Source organism: Rhinoraja longicauda, chromosome 11 (assembly GCF_053455715.1).
Source record: "Rhinoraja longicauda isolate Sanriku21f chromosome 11, sRhiLon1.1, whole genome shotgun sequence".
Taxonomy (NCBI): Eukaryota; Metazoa; Chordata; class Chondrichthyes; order Rajiformes; family Arhynchobatidae; genus Rhinoraja; species Rhinoraja longicauda.
In genome coordinates, this window is record NC_135963.1 from 23,864,970 (window position 1) to 23,883,717 (window position 18,748).

At 39.6% G+C, this 18,748-nt stretch overlaps 1 protein-coding gene across 1 annotated transcript in view; it reads right to left on the reverse strand.

The window, feature by feature from the left end:
- ccdc17 (coiled-coil domain containing 17) overlaps positions 1-18,748 on the reverse strand; it is a gene marked incomplete at its 3' end in the record, with an annotated part of 76,385 nt that overhangs the window by 45,940 nt on the left and 11,697 nt on the right. The window contains exons 2-8 of the mRNA XM_078408099.1: positions 18,225-18,383; positions 12,160-12,222; positions 8,485-8,614; positions 7,547-7,700; positions 4,987-5,103; positions 998-1,125; positions 752-874 (exon numbers count right to left, since the gene is read on the reverse strand). Coding sequence (XP_078264225.1) covers positions 752-874; positions 998-1,125; positions 4,987-5,103; positions 7,547-7,700; positions 8,485-8,614; positions 12,160-12,222; positions 18,225-18,383 — 874 coding nt within the window. The remainder of the gene's footprint in view (positions 1-751; positions 875-997; positions 1,126-4,986; positions 5,104-7,546; positions 7,701-8,484; positions 8,615-12,159; positions 12,223-18,224; positions 18,384-18,748) is intronic.

An 18,748-nucleotide genomic window follows, 5' to 3' on the forward strand; every position in this document is an offset into this window, starting at 1 on the left:
AGGTTGGACAAACTTGAATTGTTTTCTCTGGATCGTCAGAGGCTGACTGGAAACCTAAGAGAAGTTTATAAAAGTATGAGAAGTATAGACAGGATAGACAGTCAGAACCTTTTTCTCAGGTGAAAATGTTAGATACTAGAGGGCACAGCTATAAGGTCAATGGGGGAGTTTTTAAAGTTGTGTGGAGCACATTTTTGACACAAAGAATGATAGGTGCCTGGAAGGCTCTGCCAGGATTGGGGTTCAAAGCCGATTCAAGAGTGGCATTTAAGAAGCTTTTAGATTGGCACGTAGATATGCAGCGAATGAAGAGACATGGAGCACTTGCAGGCAGCAGACGGATTTGCTGCACATCTACATGCATCACTCATTGTGGTGGCAGGCAGCAAAGAATATCTCCATGTCTCTCGCAGGTAGCGGCAACAAATTTAAATCCCAAGCTGCAATCACCTTCGACTCTGAGTCCTTTAACTTCTGTCACCCTGACGATCCAGAATCAGTGTCAAACTCAAATTATTTCAGCAGGACCCTTACAGCCAGAATTCTATTATAATTATAGGATTAATTAATCTTTTTAACCAATTTCCTCAATCCATATCAAATTCATTTTAATGAAGATTGGAAATGTAATAGAAATTTTACTAATAATTGCTTAATTTCAAAATAGCAGATTGTCCCTCCACATTTACTCAAGTACATTAAGTTATTCATGTAGTATGCACGAGCCCATTTCTGACAGTCCAAGACCTACCATCAACAGGCTTCCTCCTTTCCCTTTGGAACTTTAGTTTCAGTATTTCATCTTCCAGGAGCTGGTTCTCAAGTTCCACAGCCAAGAGCTCAGCATCCAGTGATTTATGAGGTGGCTCGTGTTCTGTATTGAATAATACAACACCTACTGTTAGGCAGGCCAATAATAATTTCGACTGCAACATTAATTATTCCCAAAATTAAATGGTGTTTTAGATTTCTATAAATTTGACATATCTTTACTGACTTTTCTTTCTCTCTTTTGGTTGTCGAATGGACTTTTCCAGATGTTGAGCCTCTGCCTGAAGACCACTCATCTGGGCAAGGATAGCAGGATCATTCCCACCATTCTGAATGTAGACTAGTTTCAGTGCTCTGAAAAAGAAAGAAACTATGATTCGGGCATTTGCTAAGTCTCCACTTTTAACCCTCCACTAAGATATCTTAATTTGTTCTGAAGTAGCCCACAGGAATGTCAGCCTCTGAATACTTTGTCACTAAGTAAATATAAAACCTAATGAAAAGTGTGAAGACACACACTAAAACATCTAATTTTCTCTTGCCACAGAAACTGAACCATCTGCCGTCATTCAGCACTTCATTTTTTTATTTTTAATGTTGAGAGTCAAATTCAAATTAAGTGGATCATAATATTTCACAATGCAGATGATAGCTGTTGAATCCTTCAAACATGAACTCAATGAAGCACCACCGATTTTGCTCCATTTACCTAACTATCCATATGCTATTCAATTTCCCTTTGAATAGTGTGGAAGAAGGAACTGCAGATGCGGGTTTCAACTGAAGATAGACATAAAAAGCTGGAGTAACTCAGCGGGACAGGCAGCTTCTCTGGAGAGAAAGAATGGGTGACATTTCGGGTCGAGACCCTTCTTCAGCCTGGTTAAGGATAAGAAAAACGAGAGATATAGACGGTGATGTGGAGAGATAAAGAACAATGAATGAAAGATATGCAAAAAAGTAATGATGATAAATAAGGCCATTGTTAGCTGTTTGTAGGGTGAAAACGAGAAGCTGGTGCGACTTGGGTGAGGGAGAGATAGAAAGAGTGGGAATGCGGGGCGACCTGAAGTGAGAGAAATCAATATTCATACCACTGAGCTGTAAGCTGCCCAAGCGAAATATGAGATGCTGTTCCTCCAATTGTCTATCCCTTTGAAGAGTTATCCATTTTATAGTAAAAGTCCAATAATCTAACATCCAAACAATTGAAACATCTGAAACTCTGGCACCTGGCTTACTCAATGCAGAATGTGAGCTGGGGAATTGGAGTGCAGATGCCCAGAGCTGGGGTCTGGAGTGCAGCCAGAGTTGAGGTCCAGTTCTCCAGGGGCTGGGAACATGAGTAGGTTTGTGGCTGGAGCAAGGGTCCAGAGTACTTGTTTATTTTCTGCACTCTTTAAACCAACGAGGTTCACTGTACAATTTATTATCAAAACCATTTAAAATATAAAATAAGTGTCTTTAGCAAATACTAGGAATTAGAACTGTACCGCATGGAAACAGTATGGTCCACCTTGTCCTTGCCGATCACGTTGGCATTCTGGGCTAGTCCCACTTGCCTACATTTGGCCCAGATCAATCTAAACACGTCCCATCTATCCAAATGTCTTTTGAAAATCGTTTAAAATTGGCCTCTATAAAATTGCGTCAAATTTGTAGAGAGTAGTGAGTGGAAGAGAAAGTGAGATAAAATATAGAACTAGTGTAAGTGATCGATGATCGGCATGGACCTGGTGGGCCAAAGGGCTTATTTCTCTAAACTACAGTAATACCAATGTTCATCCCTAACACATCCTCATTGCCAACTGCTGTGGGCATGTAATAATCTACATGATTGATTCTTCATTGGCGAGCTAGGTCATGCCCTTGTCATTCATTAATTACCAGGTGCACCATTCTTACCATGTTTTCTTCATTTTATACTTTTATATATGTCCAGCGCATTGGCTTCAAAGAAAAGTTTTGGCTTCGATAATTCTATTGGCCCAGGTTTATCAGTCAAAACTGCCCTTTCCCAGATGGGAGGAGTTCTTGATACAGAACAAGACCAAACAATCCAAGGTTCTTGCTTATGAATCTTCCACAGCTGTACTTATATTTAGAATTTTTATTTCTCTGTTTAACCATTTGTGTCATGGAGGTTAATTCCACAGATGGTAAATTAAGAGGTACCAAGTTCTCAATAGGACCCAGGTTACTTTCAGTATTGGCCTCCTTTTCAGCCAGCCTTGCTACATTTTTTGAGTGTTTTCCTTTGACAAGGTACACATAGCCATACAGCATAGAAACAAGCCCTTCAGCCCAACTTGCCCATGCAGACCAAGATGCCGCATTCACACTAGTCCCACCTGCGAGTGTTTCGCCCATAACCCTCTAAACCTTTCCTATCCATGTACTTGTCAAAATGTCTTTTAAATGTTGTTGCAGCAACATCAGCTGCCTTAGCAGCTTGTTCCACAAACTCCGTGTGAAAACGTTTCCCTTGAGGTTTCTAAGTCGTCTGGTTCTTGATTCCCCCAATGAGGGCTGATAAGAGAATTGCAAATATGCTGGTGTATATGGAATTAGGAAAAGCATTTAATAAACTCATGAATAAGAGGCAGTGGCAACACAGGTAGGAAAAGGATCATGTGACAGAATATAAAAGTGGCAATGAACAGTTGTAGGTCAGTCTGGAAGGAGGTGCATGGCTTTATTTCCCAAGACTGTTCTTCGTGTAATCACCAATACTTCAGAACTCGATTTCCAAACATGAAGTTGACATAAAGTTTGAACATGTAGTGAAATCTAGGAAGATCGTAATAGATTTCAAGAGGAATTAGGCTAGAGAAAAGGTAAGCAGAAAATATTTAAAGTGCAAAACCATACACTTTGATAGAAGTGTACCTTCTACAAGCAATACAAGGGGGTGCAATATGTGGGACAGCACAATGGCATAGTGGTAGAGTTTCTGCCTTGCAGTACTAGAGACCCGGGTTCGGTTCTGACTACGGGTACTATCTGTACGGTGTTCGTACGTTCTCCGGACCTCGTAGATTTTTCTCCGGGTGCTCCAGTTTCCTCCCACACTCCAAAGTGTGTAGGATAGTGCCAGGGTACAGGGTGATCGCTGGTCGGTGCAGACTCGATGGGAGAAGGGCCTGTTTCCGCGCTGTATCTCTAAAGTCTAAAGTAAAATACAGGGATACTAATAAAAGAGAAATTGGAATATGTGCACCGAAATTGGTAGCAAAAGTAATTTGAAAAGCATGTGAGATCCTGTGCTTTATAAACAGGCACAGAATACAAGGAGGTCATGATGAACCTTTAGGGCTGGTTCAACTGCAACATGAGTATCAAGTCAGAGAGTTATAGTTATTCAGTATAGAAACAGGCAGTTTGCCCCAACTTGTCCATGCCGACCAAATATCCAATGACGCAAGTCCCATTTTCCTGCATTTAGCCCATATTCCTCTGAACCTTCTTATCCATGTACCCGCTCTAATGTATTTTAAATGTTGTTATTGAACCCGCTGTAACTACTTATTCTAACTGCTTGTTCCATATACAAAGCACTGTATGAGAAGTTGCTTCTCAGGTTCCTATTAAATATTTCCCCTCTGACCTTAAACCTATGTACTCTAGTTCTTAATTCCCGTATCCTGGGAAAAACACTGTGCTTTCACCCTATTTATTTCCCTCATGATTTTATACACTTCTATGAGATCACTCCTCAACCTCCTTTGCTCCAAGGAATAATGTCCTAGCCAACCCAAACGCCCTCTCAGTTGGTGTCTTTTTCTACGAAGAACAGAAGGCATTAAGAAGACATGTGATCTACATATTTAAAATCACAGAATATCTCTTTGGACATAAACTGTTCTTCTTGGCAGAAGGGTCAAGACAAGGAATGGTGATTAGCAGAAGAAGAAAATACATGCAAAGGGTGGCATCGGCTGAATTGCCTTACAAAGACATGAAATGGGTAATAATTGAAAAGAATACACTGCCCCCTTACAACAAGCTGAGAAGTTTGAGGAATTACGGAAGTTAAATCTTGATTGCATCAGATGTCATTTTAAATCATGATAAGGTATTGGCAGAAACAGTTGACTCAACACACATGCAAATCATAAAATTCTGAATAATACATCTCCAGTGCAGAAAAATGGTCAATTTCACCGGGGGTAAATTTGGTATTCTAACAATATTTCAAACAGGTTTTCAACTCACCCTATTTCAGTAGATAGGCTGTCAAAACTGGGAAATGATATAAAAGGAAGAGGCACTTTATGTTCCTTTTTCTCCATTGAAGAGTTCTCTGCAACCTTGACTGAACTTTGCTTGACACTATGACAAGGACACAGTTACAAATCAGTAAATTACAGAATGGTTTTTTTTTCTTGTCAAATCAACAACATCCACAATGATTTTCAAGTGAATCAATCACAAAGTGGGTGCCTGGGAAAGAATCATTTCCTTATTAAGTTTCATAAAAGACCTTAGATGGGAATGTACAGTTTAGATTAGTACGGTGTCAAGGTTTATGGGGAGAAGGCAGAAGAATAAGGTTAGGAGGGAGAGACTGATCAGCCACGATTGAATGGCGGAGTAGACTTGATGGGCCGAATGGCACAATTCTGCTCCTATCACATGACCTTACGTATAGGTACTATATATATATATATATATATATACACACACCTTTTCTTTATTCTTTCTTTCTAATATGATTATGTCTGTGGTTGTAGTACAGGATTATTTATGAGTTTTGGGACATCCTTAAATCATGCTGACTTTCTAACCCAGTTTCGAACTGTAGAGAAACAGATGTGTTTCAGATAAACGATCATCAGGACAGACATAGTTGAGTATTTGAGTATTTTATGGTATTATAGGGTTTTATTTGAAATTTCCAGCATCCACAACACTTTGGTATTTCACTATTTTTCTAAAATGGAACAAATTCTGCTATCAAATTAGATTTTAAGGAAAATATTTAAATGTAACATTTTTCACTAATGTAAGACCAAAATTGTGCATCATGCAGAGTTTACAAATAGTTTGTATTAAAGCCATTGAACGAGATATTCCATCTGAAAAAAATCAGTAAATAATTACAATTAATGTTATGATCGAACCAGTGCATGAGACCACAATAGTAGCACGCATGTGAGTGAGGTAAAAAAAAAGACGAAAAGAGCCAAGTGCTTGCGCGAGGCGTACAATGGGGGTAAAAAAATTGGAACGTTTTTGAAAATTTACACACAAAATTACCAGTTTCAAACCTCTTTTAGTGCATTTCAAAGTAAAAACAGACATTACAAAATAGTGACTATGTCACGGTATGGTAATAACATTTTGAAATAAATTCACACATTCATTGATACTCAGCCCAAAAAGGTGGTCATTGGCTTTTCTGCTGTGTTTTATATTTTAACCCTGTCTTAATTAATTTAGTTATATAATCTTGCACTTAAATTTAATATTTACTCATTACAGTTCCACCACTGATTTTCTGGCACTCTTGGTTCCAGAGATTTGCTGGTTTATCCAGCAGGCCAAGGAAGTCGTCGATGGGAATAGATGTGCTGGCTCCAGCTGGGCTGGAGTTCCAGAGCCCTGGCCGCAGGTTGCAAATTCAACCCACCGATCGGCCATGATGAGCTCGAGATTGGCGACCTTGCCCAGCCTAGGTGCCACATTTTCGGGGATACTTCCAGGGCGCCGGGGGATTTCTCGCGCACCCCTAGCGACCTCTAGCGGAACCCTAGTGTTCATTACAAGTCTTTACATCGTTTTTTTTTTCCTTTCTTTTTTGCGATCGGATTTCTCCGTTTAATTAGCAAAGTAAAAAACGGGGAAATCATGCAAAAAGCGTGGAAAATGGATTTTAAAAACGCGGAAATCCGCGGAAACTTCACATGCCTGTAGTAGTCAAATGGTGGGGTATTTGGAAGCATTAGGAGCTGAAAAAGAGTGTTACTGATTATCCTGGATACCATGATTATTCAGCTAATAAATTGATTTGCAAACATCAACAGTGGATTTGATTTCCAGGTACGAGATTATTTAAGTTGTTAGCAAACGGTCCAGTACTACATTAAACATTACAGAAACAGGTAGATGCTTTGCACCAGAATATCGGGCAAATACATATAATTCCATCAACAGATTTGGATGGTGAAGCAGCAAAGCTGGAGCAAAGGGGGGCCTCCAACAGCATCCCAAAGCCTGAAAGATTTGACAGCCAGCATAGTCTTGGCACTACCTTCACTGGTTATAAAAGCTATGAAGGTCATTTAACCATTTCAAAATATCTTTGAAACATTTAAAAGTTAAAAAAAATTTTAAATTATGGTTTAAATAAATATAATCATCAGAAATATAAAACCAAATTAAAAAATGTAACATTTTTTTTTAATTAGCTTTTTGCTTCATATCCATGAATCCATTATCCTGACATCCCTAAGTAAACTAATCAGGTTGTGAAACTTAGTTAGATCTAACTTCGTCCAAGAAACGACTCTGCAGAACCTTAGCCAGATAAAGCTCTACCATCTGGACTCTTGTGGAACAAACAATTATTTAGGATCCCAACTCTGTCACTGTTTATTTTTGCATGCATGGAAATTCCTAACGCTTCCATTTACTACCAAGATCCAAACTGGTATATTTGGACTAGTTTGCAATAAAACACGGTGAATGTAAAATAAGAAATGAACATCAAAAGAAAAATGTACTAATTACAATAACAAATTTTCATGCTTCTCTAGTTTGTATTTATACCTACACAGTATCCATCTGAAGGAGTTCAATCTGCTCTCGGAGTGAATCCAAAGCATGCTGATTCTTCTCCTCCTGTGCCTTGAGTTCCAGCAACATCTGTTCAACATGCATTGCGAAATTCTCTTTAGATGAGAGCTCTTCTAACCGATGACGGATTTCTAAACAAAAAAACGAATTGACAGTTCATATTGTGAACAGTCTAAATTATTGTCATTGTACATTAAGGAGATGCAATGCCTCTGAATGGCAATCTCGATCTCCAACTGCTGCAGCCAGCTGTTTAAGGTTCAAACACTGCTGTTCAATTGGGATTTTGACCCATCAATAATGGAGGAATACCAACATATTTTCAAGTCAAGGTGATGTATAAAGGAACATGGTGTTTTTGTTGATTCAATCTCCAAAACCTCCCAATTTTCAGGTTGTTAAAGACTACAAGGTTGGGAACTGCTGCTGCTGATTGGTAAATTCTTACAGTAAATCTCACACAGTGAAAGGTGGACTGGTAGCAAAATCAGCAAATGTTTAAGATAGTATATGGAGTGTCCATCCAGAGGATGGTTTTATCCTGGACTGTGTCAAGTTCCTTCAATATTGTTCCACTCAACCAGATGATTGGAGTGAATTCCATTGCTCTCTTGCTAGTGGCCTTGTTGATGGTGAGAAGATTTTCTCGAGTCAGAAGTGACTCAGTCATCAATAACATTAGTCTGACACCAATAGATTATAAACTATGAGATACTTATGAGATACAAGAAGCGACTCACTCATCAACATTGATTCAGTCTGATACCAAGAGATTACAAACTATTAGATACTGGTATAATCAAACTACCATTGTGAAAAAAAGTATTGTAACTGAAGAATATGTTTTAACTGAAAGCAGTCCATTTTAGTCTACTATAAGGAGAAAATAAAGTTTCTTAACTTGAAATTACTTACCATCTCTTTGCTCCTCCAATTCCCTGTTACGAGCCTGAATATCTGAGAGATATCGGCCGTGCACTTCTGCTATTTCTCGTACGCGTTCCTGGTGTTCCAAGTCCCTCTGGATTCTGGGGCTCACCTCATGCTATTGAATGTAGATATATTAAAATTAAGCTTTCTTTGGAGATGAAGTTCCACAGAACAATTTTCCTTGGATTCACATGTAATTTAGTACGTAATTTTATTTTGCCAATTTCACCGATATGAGCATTATAAACCAATTTGACAATGCAATTGTGACAAAGCCACTCATTTATATGCGAGACGTGAATTGGCCAAGATAGACTGGCAATTGATTCTTAAAGGGTTGACGGTGGATATGCAATGGAAGGCATTTAAAGACTGCATGGATGAACTACAACAATTGTTCATCCCAGTTTGGCAAAAGAATAAATCAAGGAAGGTATTGCATCCGTGGCTAACAAGGGAGATTAGGAATAGTATCAAAACAAAAGATGAAGCGTACAAATTAGCAAGAAAAATCAGCCTACCAGAGGACTGGGAGAAATTCAGAGTCCAGCAGATGAGGACAAAGGGCTTAATTAGGAAAGGGAAAATAGATTATGAAAGAAAACTGGCAGGGAACATAAAAACTGACTGCAAAAGCTTTTATAGATATGTGAAGAGAAAAAGATTAGTTAAAACAAATGTAGGTCCCTTGCAGTCAGAAACAGATGAATTGATCATGGGGAACAAGGACATGGCATGACCAATTGAATAACTACTTTGGTTCTGTCTTCACTAAGGAAGACATAAATAATCTGCCGGAAATAGCAGGGGACCGGGGGTCAAATGAGATGGAGGAACTGAGTGAAATCCAGGTTAGTCAGGAAGTGGTGTTAGGTAAATTGAATCGATTAAAGGCCGATAAATCTCCAGGGCCAGATAGGCTGCATCCAAGAGTGCTTAAGGAGGTAGCCCCAGAAATTGTGGATGCATTAGTGATAATTTTTCAAAACTCTTTAGATTTAGTGTTAATGTACGGGGATCGCTGGGCGGCACGGACTTGGAGGGCCGAAAAGGCCTGTTTCCGGCTGTATATATATGATATGATATGATATGATAGAGTGGATAAGGGAGAACCAGTGGATGTGTTATATCTGGACTTCCAGAAGGCTTTCGACAAGGTCCCACATAAGAGATTAGTATGCAAACTTAAAGCACACGGTATTGTGGGTTCAGCATTGATGTGGATAGAGAACTGGCTGGCAGACAGGAAGCAAAGAGTAGGAATAAAACGGGTCCTTTACAGAATGGCAGGCAGTGAATAGTGGGGTACGGCAAGGCTCAGTGCTGGGACCCCAGCTATTTACAATATATATTAATGATTTGGACGAGGGAATTGAATGCAACATCTCCAAGTTTGCGGATGACACGAAGCTGGGGGGCAGTGTTAGCTGCGAGGAGGATGCTCGGAGGCTGCAACGTGACTTGGATAGGTTAGGTGAGTGGGCAAATGCACGGCAGATGCAGTATAATGTGGATAAATGTGAGGTTATTCACTTTGGTGGCAAGAACAGGAAAGCAGACTATTATCTGAATGGTGGCCGATTAGGAGAAGGGGAGATGCAACGAGACCTGGGTGTCGTGTTACACCAGTCATTGAAAGTAGGCATGCAGGTGCAGCAGGCAGTGAAGAAAGCGAATGGTATGTTGGCATTCATAGCGAGGGGATCTGAGTATAGGAGCAGGGAGGTTCTGTTGCAGTTGTACAGGGCATTGGTGAGACCACACCTGGAGTATTGCGTACAGTTTTGGTCTCCTAATCTGAGGAAAGACATTCTTGCCATAGAGGGAGTACAGAGAAGGTTCACCAGATTGATTCCTGCGATGGCAGGACTTTCATATGAAGAAAGACTGGATAGACTCGGCTTGTACTCGCTGGAATTTAGAAGATTGAGGGGGGATCTTATAGAAACTTACAAAATTCTTAAGAGGTTGGACAGGCTAGACGCAGGAAGATTGTTCCCGATGTTGGGGAAGTCCAGAACAAGGGGTGACAGTTTAAGGATAAGGGGAAAGTCTTTTAGGACTGAGATGAGAATGTTTTTTTTCACAGAGTGTTGAATCTGTGGAATTCTCTGCCACAGAAGGTAGTTGAGGCCAGTTCATTGGCTATATTTAAGAGGGAGTTAGATGTGGCCCTTGTGGCTAAAGGGATCAGGGGGTATGGAGAGAAGGCAGGTACGGGATACTGTTGATCAGCCATGATCATATTGAATGGTGGTGCAGGCTCGAAGGGCCGAATGGCCTACTCCTGCACCCATTTTCTATGTTAGCAAAGCCCAGACCCCCCCCCCCTCAGCTTCTCGTGGTGGATGTAGAACATAGGGGAAATCTTAGAATGATATTCTTGCTAAGATCATCAATCAATGTAACCACATAGCTTTAAAAGTATCTATGAAAGCATTTTATTTTTTCAAAAATTAGAAAAAGTAACTAAAATACTCCAAGATGTCATCATAAAGACAATTTTGGTGCAGCACTGAATCTTTGAATTCATAATCTTCCAGAGATGAATGCTGGAATTAACCATGTCATCTGATGAAAAGTAATCGATCACAACATCCACTCTTAAACATTAGCGATAATTTAAAAAAATGATTTTTATCTTTTTCATACATTAATGGGCATGTTTAATATCATTCCTGCTGCTTTTTAAGAGAGATTGATGCTCATGAAGTGAATCTAATCAGAAGGCAGAGAAAAAAAAAGAAATAAAAAATAGATGAAACAATATTTTGCCAGACTGGTTCCTTAAATATCAATTTCCATCCCCTCCGACTTTCCTTCAGGCAAATCTAAGGAAGCTCAAGGCATCAGTCAATATGATGGAGACACTTTTACCAATTCTCTCTTTCTCTTAAATACCATGCACAAAGCTTTACCCACTACCAGATTTGACTGATCCAGTCCTAACACCTTTCCTGAACTTCTGTCCATCTTTCCCTTCTCCATGATCAATTTGAATACAAAATCAAATGATTGTTTATTTGACTCCATTCTTATTAAAATGCTTTGTGTCCAGCTTTCCATCCTGATGTGATTTCTCTCGTTATGCTTCACGTCTAATTAGTATCATAATTTTTTCAACAGATTGCCACTGGGATGGTCACAAAATTTCAATTGCAAATTAAATAGCAACATAGGAATTATTGAATGGACCGTTTGAGACTATCACATCATGGTGGCAGTTCATGCTGCATTTATAGTGAGTACCCTTGGAATTATCAAGCAGTATTTTGGTATTTGCAATCAATACTTCAAATGATAAGTAATGCATTTTTATCTAAACATTTATAAGTGGTCTGAAATGGAGAGAATAACGCAAGGATATTTGTATTTTTAAAGGAAATGAGCTTAAATATTTGAAATATGGGGAAGATACAGGAATTTGTGAAAAGATGGAGTTGGATTAACTTCAGGTTGGTTGCTGAACTGAAAGATCAGTGATGGGCACAGTGGCTTCCTTTGTGAGATATTTCTTTGGGACATGCAAGGAATAACTCAAAATCATCTTTATACTCTGTTAGTTGAAGCCAAAAAGAACTGCAAATTGAAATTTCATTGAGAGAATTATGTTGATGTACCCTGCATGTCGCAATCAACCAACCAAAAGGTTTCACATACCTCTTCTTGCCAGGACCCATACATGGGCAAGTTTTCTTCAATTGACATCCGTAGTTTGTGAAACTAAATGGATATGAAAACAAGAAAAATAAAATTTTGTATTCCATTGTTCAAAATTAACTGCCAGACATTACTGAAAGAAAACAAATGGACCAAAAAGTTTGAGCATCATAAGCACCCTGTGGGGAGAATTTGCAAATTAACATCTCAGGAGTACACTTTTAATTATAATTTCTGATCCAACCAGTTATGAGTTTATGTCTTAACATTTCATTTTATAATTCAAAGTGAAGTTCCTCAAAAACGTGCAATGAACAGCAATGTTTGCAAATACATTGACAGGATTGCAGGTGTTTTGGAAGCAGTAAAAAAAGCCTTAAACACCTTCAACTGTATTTGAAACTTGAATTCTATACTTACCAAAAATGAGTTGTTCTGGTTATCATTGATTCACTCCTGACTGCTGTGGAGTCAAATTGGTCATTTGGTGATAAAATATTGCAAACTAGCAATACCTGCTAGTTTCCAACTTCATAAGAATGCAAGTGACACACCAACATCACAAGAATGCAAGCGAGTAAGTAGTCCATGTGGATGTAGAACCTGCTCCATTAAGAATCAAAATATTAAAGCTGATCTTCTATCTCAGCTCTGTTTTCCTGCACCTTCTCCATGTGTCTTGATACCCTTTATATCAAAAAATCTATCAATCCCTGAGTGAAATAAACTCTGTGATTGAGCCTCCACTGCTCTCCAGCGCAATGAATTTCAAAGATTCATCACCCTTTCAGTGAAGAATTTCTCATCTTTAGCCTTTAGTGACTTTCACACTAGCACATCTAGGTCACTCTGAACATCAAAATTACCCATTATTCAAAAAAATACTCTGCTTTCCTCAGCTGGGAACCAAAGTAGATCCTTCCACATTATATTGCATTGCCATGCTCTCACCTACTCATGCACCTTGTCTAAAACCCTGAAGCTGCTTTACATCCTTCCCTGCACTTCCACAATTACTTCTAGTTTTACATCATCAGCAAACTAAGAAATGGAATATTCGGTCCACTCAACAAAATTGCTGAAATAGACAGTAAATATCTGGGGTCCTATTTGCACCTCACGATTCACAGGTTGCCAACCAGAAAAGGATCCATTTATTCCCACTCTTTGCTTTCTATCCAATGACCACTTCTCAATCAAAGTCAGTATACATCCTGCTCCATGTCTTCAGACATACGCCACATCCACTGGTTTCCCCCTTATCACAGCCTCAAAGAACCCAGTCATTTGTTGAACATTATTTTCCTGTCATAAAAGAATGCCAACTCTGCTCAGCCCCATACACTTTGCGGTCCATTCTGCATTAGAAACTTTAGGACATTACCTACAGCTGACATTAGATTAACGGGCCATTCCCTGCTCTCTCTCATTCCCTTTTTTATACAGTGGGCTCACAATTTCTGCTCTCCATTCTCGCAGAAACAAATCTAGAATCCATAGAATTTTAAAAGATAATAACCAAATAACTCACCATCACTAGGACTACCCTTCACAAAATTCTGGATATACAACACAAGGTCTTTTAGAATGAATGAATTTTACTGCATTTTAAGCTCAGCAACTTCTCCAGTGATACGGAATTATATCAATTCCTATTTTTGCCAACCCTTTGATTCTCTAATATTTCGTGTAGTTTTTGTATCTTTAAGATGACCACAAAACATTAGTTTTAACTGCCATTTTCTTATTCTCTTTTATAGATTCATCCTTTTCCATCTTGAATTTGACTTTGCCAGTCATAGTCAGAGATGTACAACAAAGAAACAGGCGCTTCTGCCCACTTCATCCATGGTGACTGCTTTTACCCATCTACATTAGTTGCATTTAACCCCTTTAGCATCTATGCCTTGCCTATTTGAATGCCTCACCTCCTCTAGCTAAGAATCCAGTTATTAACTACTGTGCAGAAAATATTCTCCAATCACATTTAAAACCCTCATCCTCATCATGTTTGGCACAGACATCGTGGGCCAAAGTGCTTGTTCCTAAGCTATATTTTAAAAAACAATTAGTACAGCAACATTTCAATTCAAGTAAAGGGCCTGTCCCACGAGGCGATTTTTTAGGCGACTGCCGCGACTGTCAAAGTCGTAGCAGATCGCCAAAATTTTCTTTTACCCGACGACAATGATCACGACAATGCCGAGTCAGGTCGAGATTACAGCGTCTTCGGAAACATCGCAAAATTCCCACGCTGTCAATGCTTCTACGGCGTCCTAATTTTCGCTGAAATTACTGACAAGTTGGTAAGTACTTGAGAGTTGTGAACTATAACATCTTGTATGGGTTACTTAAAAACCAAGCATCACTGTAACAAGGCATAAACTGGATTTACTTCCAGTTTACTAATAGCTGTGTTAAAAAACATTTTTTGAAGTGGTTAAGTGGATTTTTGTGAAAAGTGTGTGGGCATTCTTTGCAAATGTACAGGAGATGCATATCTGGTTTCTGGGTTGCATATCTGGGTTGAGAGCCCACTTTAAATATAATGGCTGATGGCCATAAACATAGAAAGTAGGTGCAGGAGTAGGCCATTCGGCCCTTCGAGCCTGCACCGCCATTCAACTCAGTATCCTGTACCTGCCTTCTCTCCATACCCCCTGATCCCTTTAGCCACAAGGGCCACATCTAACTCCCTCTTAAATATAGCAAATGAACTGGCCTCAACTACCTTCTGTGGCAGAGAATTCCACATATTCACCACTCTCTATGTGAAAAAAAACGTTCTCATCTCGGTCCTAAAAGACTTCCCCCTTATCCTTAAATTGTGACCCCTTGTTCTGGACTTCCCCAACATCGGGAACAATCTTCCTACATCTAGCCTGTCCAACCCCTTAAGAATTTTGTAAGTTTCTATAAGATCCCCCCTCAATCTTCTAAATTCCAGCGAGTACAAGCCGAGTCTATCCAGTCTTTCTTCATATGAAAGTCCTGCCATCCCAGGAATCAATCTGGTGAACCTTCTCTGTACTCCCTTTATGGCAAGAATGACTTTCCTCGCGAAAATTCCCACGCTTACCTGACCGTCAAACTGTCGCCTCCAATCTACCTGTCAAATGTCCTGACGGTAAATAAATTGGTTAAACACAAGCATTTTATGGTATTTTGAAATGACTTTACTTATTTTAATATTATGTGCTTCTAAATGCATCTAAGAGAACCTAGCAAACCTGGGGTCAGCATGCGACTGCGCCCGCAATAAGCAACGATACCTGGCGACAAGCCAGCTGTCGCCAAGAAATTTCACTCCGGATGATTTCTCAGCGACGCTCTGAGATCCACTACGATTCTTGGAAGACTCCTCACGATCATGCCCGCGATACCCGGAGAACTGTCGGCGACAGCCTAGTCCCCGGCAGTCGCCTTAAAATCGCCTAAAGTGGGACAGGCCCTTAAGTCTGTAACCTCCCCCCAATTCAAAACCTTCACTGCAGGACCGACTTCATCCCTTTCCTTAACTGCCTTGAAACTTAAAAGAATTATGGTCACTGTTCCACATTCCCAATTTCACTTTCTTAGATGTGGTCAAATACTGCCTTGTCTCTTGGAGGACTATGTACATATTGTCTCAAAATTTCATTGGATGCACTTAAACTACACCCCATCGAACCCACTTGCACCAAGGCAATTCCAGTCAATATCAGGAAAATTAAAATCCCCCACTTCTGCAACTTCATCATCCATCAGGTGGCGCCACCACAGTGGCTGCCTCGCCAACAGTCTGTCTGTCTTTCTACTGTTTTTTAAATTTTAAGTATGTGTTAAAAGTATGTTTTAGTGTTTCTTGGTTTGTTTTATGTGGGGGGTGGGGATTGGGGGGAAACTTTTTTTTCAATCTTTTACCTCAAAGATGCGATTTTTCTCCGTATCGTATCTCCGTCCCCTCTGTGGCCTAACATCATGGAGTGGTGCGGCCTTTCCTGGAGACCGGCCCGGTGCTTCAAGCCGCGGGCGTGGCACGACTTTAACATCGTGGAGCTACGATCCTTTGCTGAGGATCGACTGTGGAGAGCTGTGGAGGGGCATGCGGACTTTAACATCGTGAAGTCTGCGGTCTCTGGTAAGAAGAGGCCGATTCAGGAGCTCCAATGCCACGGAGAGTGGTTCAATCCGTCCTGACGCCAGAGTTTCGATCATCCTGACGCGAGGGCCTCGGACAGTCGGCAGCGACGACTGCAGATGGTTCAACAGCCCTGACCGCGGGTGAACATTATTACCCTCCATCACAGCGAGGAATATGGAATCCGCTGTGTCAGATGTTTATGTTAAATTTTATTTTATGTGGCTGTGACTTGTTGCTTTTTACTTAGTATGGCTGTATGGTAACTCAAATTTCACTGTACCTTAATTGGTACATGTGACAATAAATTGAATCTTGAATCGTATTGTTCTGACACCTTTCCTTTACTAACATATCTGTTCCTCTAATTTCCGCTAACTATTGGGAGGCTTATTGGTTTTTATGTTCCTGGTCATTCTGTTTGTTTTTATGTTCCTGGTCATTTTGCTCTCACACTCGACCTTGGCTTATTTTTTAACCATATTCTTGGTTAGTTAACTAGTTTGCTGAGTTACCAAAACACTCCCAATTCTCCAGCTTGCTGCTATATCTGGCAAGTTTTCTCTCATAGCTTCATAGATTCTGTTAAGATTTAAGACCCTGGTTTCAAATAGAACTACATAGCTTTCAAAGTCTCATTAGTCAATCTTCCGTGACGGTCCCTTTATGACGATAAATTAACCCTTTTCTCATTACATAAACAAGATCGAAAATAGCCTATTCCCCTTGTTTCCTCAACACGGTGACTTTGAACACCACCTTGCAAACATACCCTTGAATTTGTCCATCACTCAACAGCAGGCTGGAAGTAACTTCAGCAGAAGTACCACAGCGATTCAGTAATGTGGCTCGCCACCACCTACTGAAGAGCAATTAAGAGTGGGCAATATATGCTCCAGACAGGAGATGCCCATATTTCAAATTTAAAAAAAATAAAAAATCCACGTTTTAGTAATTATTTGCAACATCACTCATTTGGATTCACAAATGGTGCCATGCCTTGTAATCATAGCACCAAATTCTGCCTTTACGTCTCCTCTGAACATTTAATTATATCCTCCAACATTTCAATTATTGCTTAGAAGAATATTGATACTTTTGCATATTGGAGACTCAATTTAAATAACTTTAAATGAGATTTAAAAGCAAATTTGAGATTCTGAGTGGTCATCAGAAATGTGCTTTCAAATAAAAGATCACAAACGTGGTGTCTCCAAAGCAGCGAAATAGAAACATGTTTTTATCTTGATTGCCACCAATGTGGCAAGATGATAAGTAGCAAGATAAATAAAGAGCACTTAGACAGGTGAGAATCATGTGTTGGAATGCCTCAACCGAGCTTTAACCTCAAAACTCACCAAACAAGGACCGAGACCACTTTTGTGGAAATTACAAGATACTATGGAATGGAATAGTTAGGGTAAATGCAGTCTTTTATCCGCAACAGGGAAATTAAGAACCAGAGGACATCGTTTTAAGGTGAGGGGAGTAAGATTTAATAGGAACCTGATGGGCATATATTTATTTTTACACAAAGGGCGATGAGTATAAGGGTGATGAGTGTACTATCACAACGTAAAAACACATTTAGTCAGGTACATGGATAGGATAGGTTTAGAAGGATATGGGCCAAACACAGGCAGGTGGGATGTGTAGATGAGGCATGTTGGTCGGCGTGGGCAAGTTGGGCCAAAGGCCTGTTTCCACACTGTCTGACTCTTATGACTATCTGGAAAACCAAGAATCTAAAAAATAATCACTTTTCCTACTTGCATTTCGCAAGGCTAGGCGCCAAAATAATCATTATAGCCGCATTTCATTAACCAAACAGTATTTAAGATTTTGTACTCTTCCACTAATATCTTGTGCAGATTGCTTCAATGCTCTCATTACTGGAATTTTTCAATAATTAATATCACAATTATTCACATGATTCCGTCCTTACCTCATCTGTCAATCTTCTAAAGGCACGACTGTCAGACAAGCTGACCTCAGGTTGGTGAATTCGCAGAAGATTAAATCCCCCTTCATTGAGTGAATTGATACTAAGATGATTATTTTCCTCTTGTTGCTGCAGATAGCTTCTGCTCTTGTGTTTCTGATCCTGGTGCACAGTATTCATATTGGGAGAGAAAATAATTAAATATTCTTTCTTAGAAATTGTTAAAACACAAGTTGAATAAATGAATGACCATTGTTTTACAAGAGATCAGATGTCAGGAAAAGATTTTTTTTTTAAATTCACTCAGCCTTGTAACTCATACAAAAAGTGCTTCAATGAAAAGCCAGGGATTGACCTCTACTACAGAATCTCAGACAACTAGAGATGGTATTGAATTGCACACTTAGTACGAATGTGTATTCAATGGAAATTGGAAATCAGCAGGAATTCTTTCACCTTATAAATTTTGGTGCCCAGTTTATTAGGATGTTCTCTCATCAGCAGGTTGATCCAGCATACTCATGGAA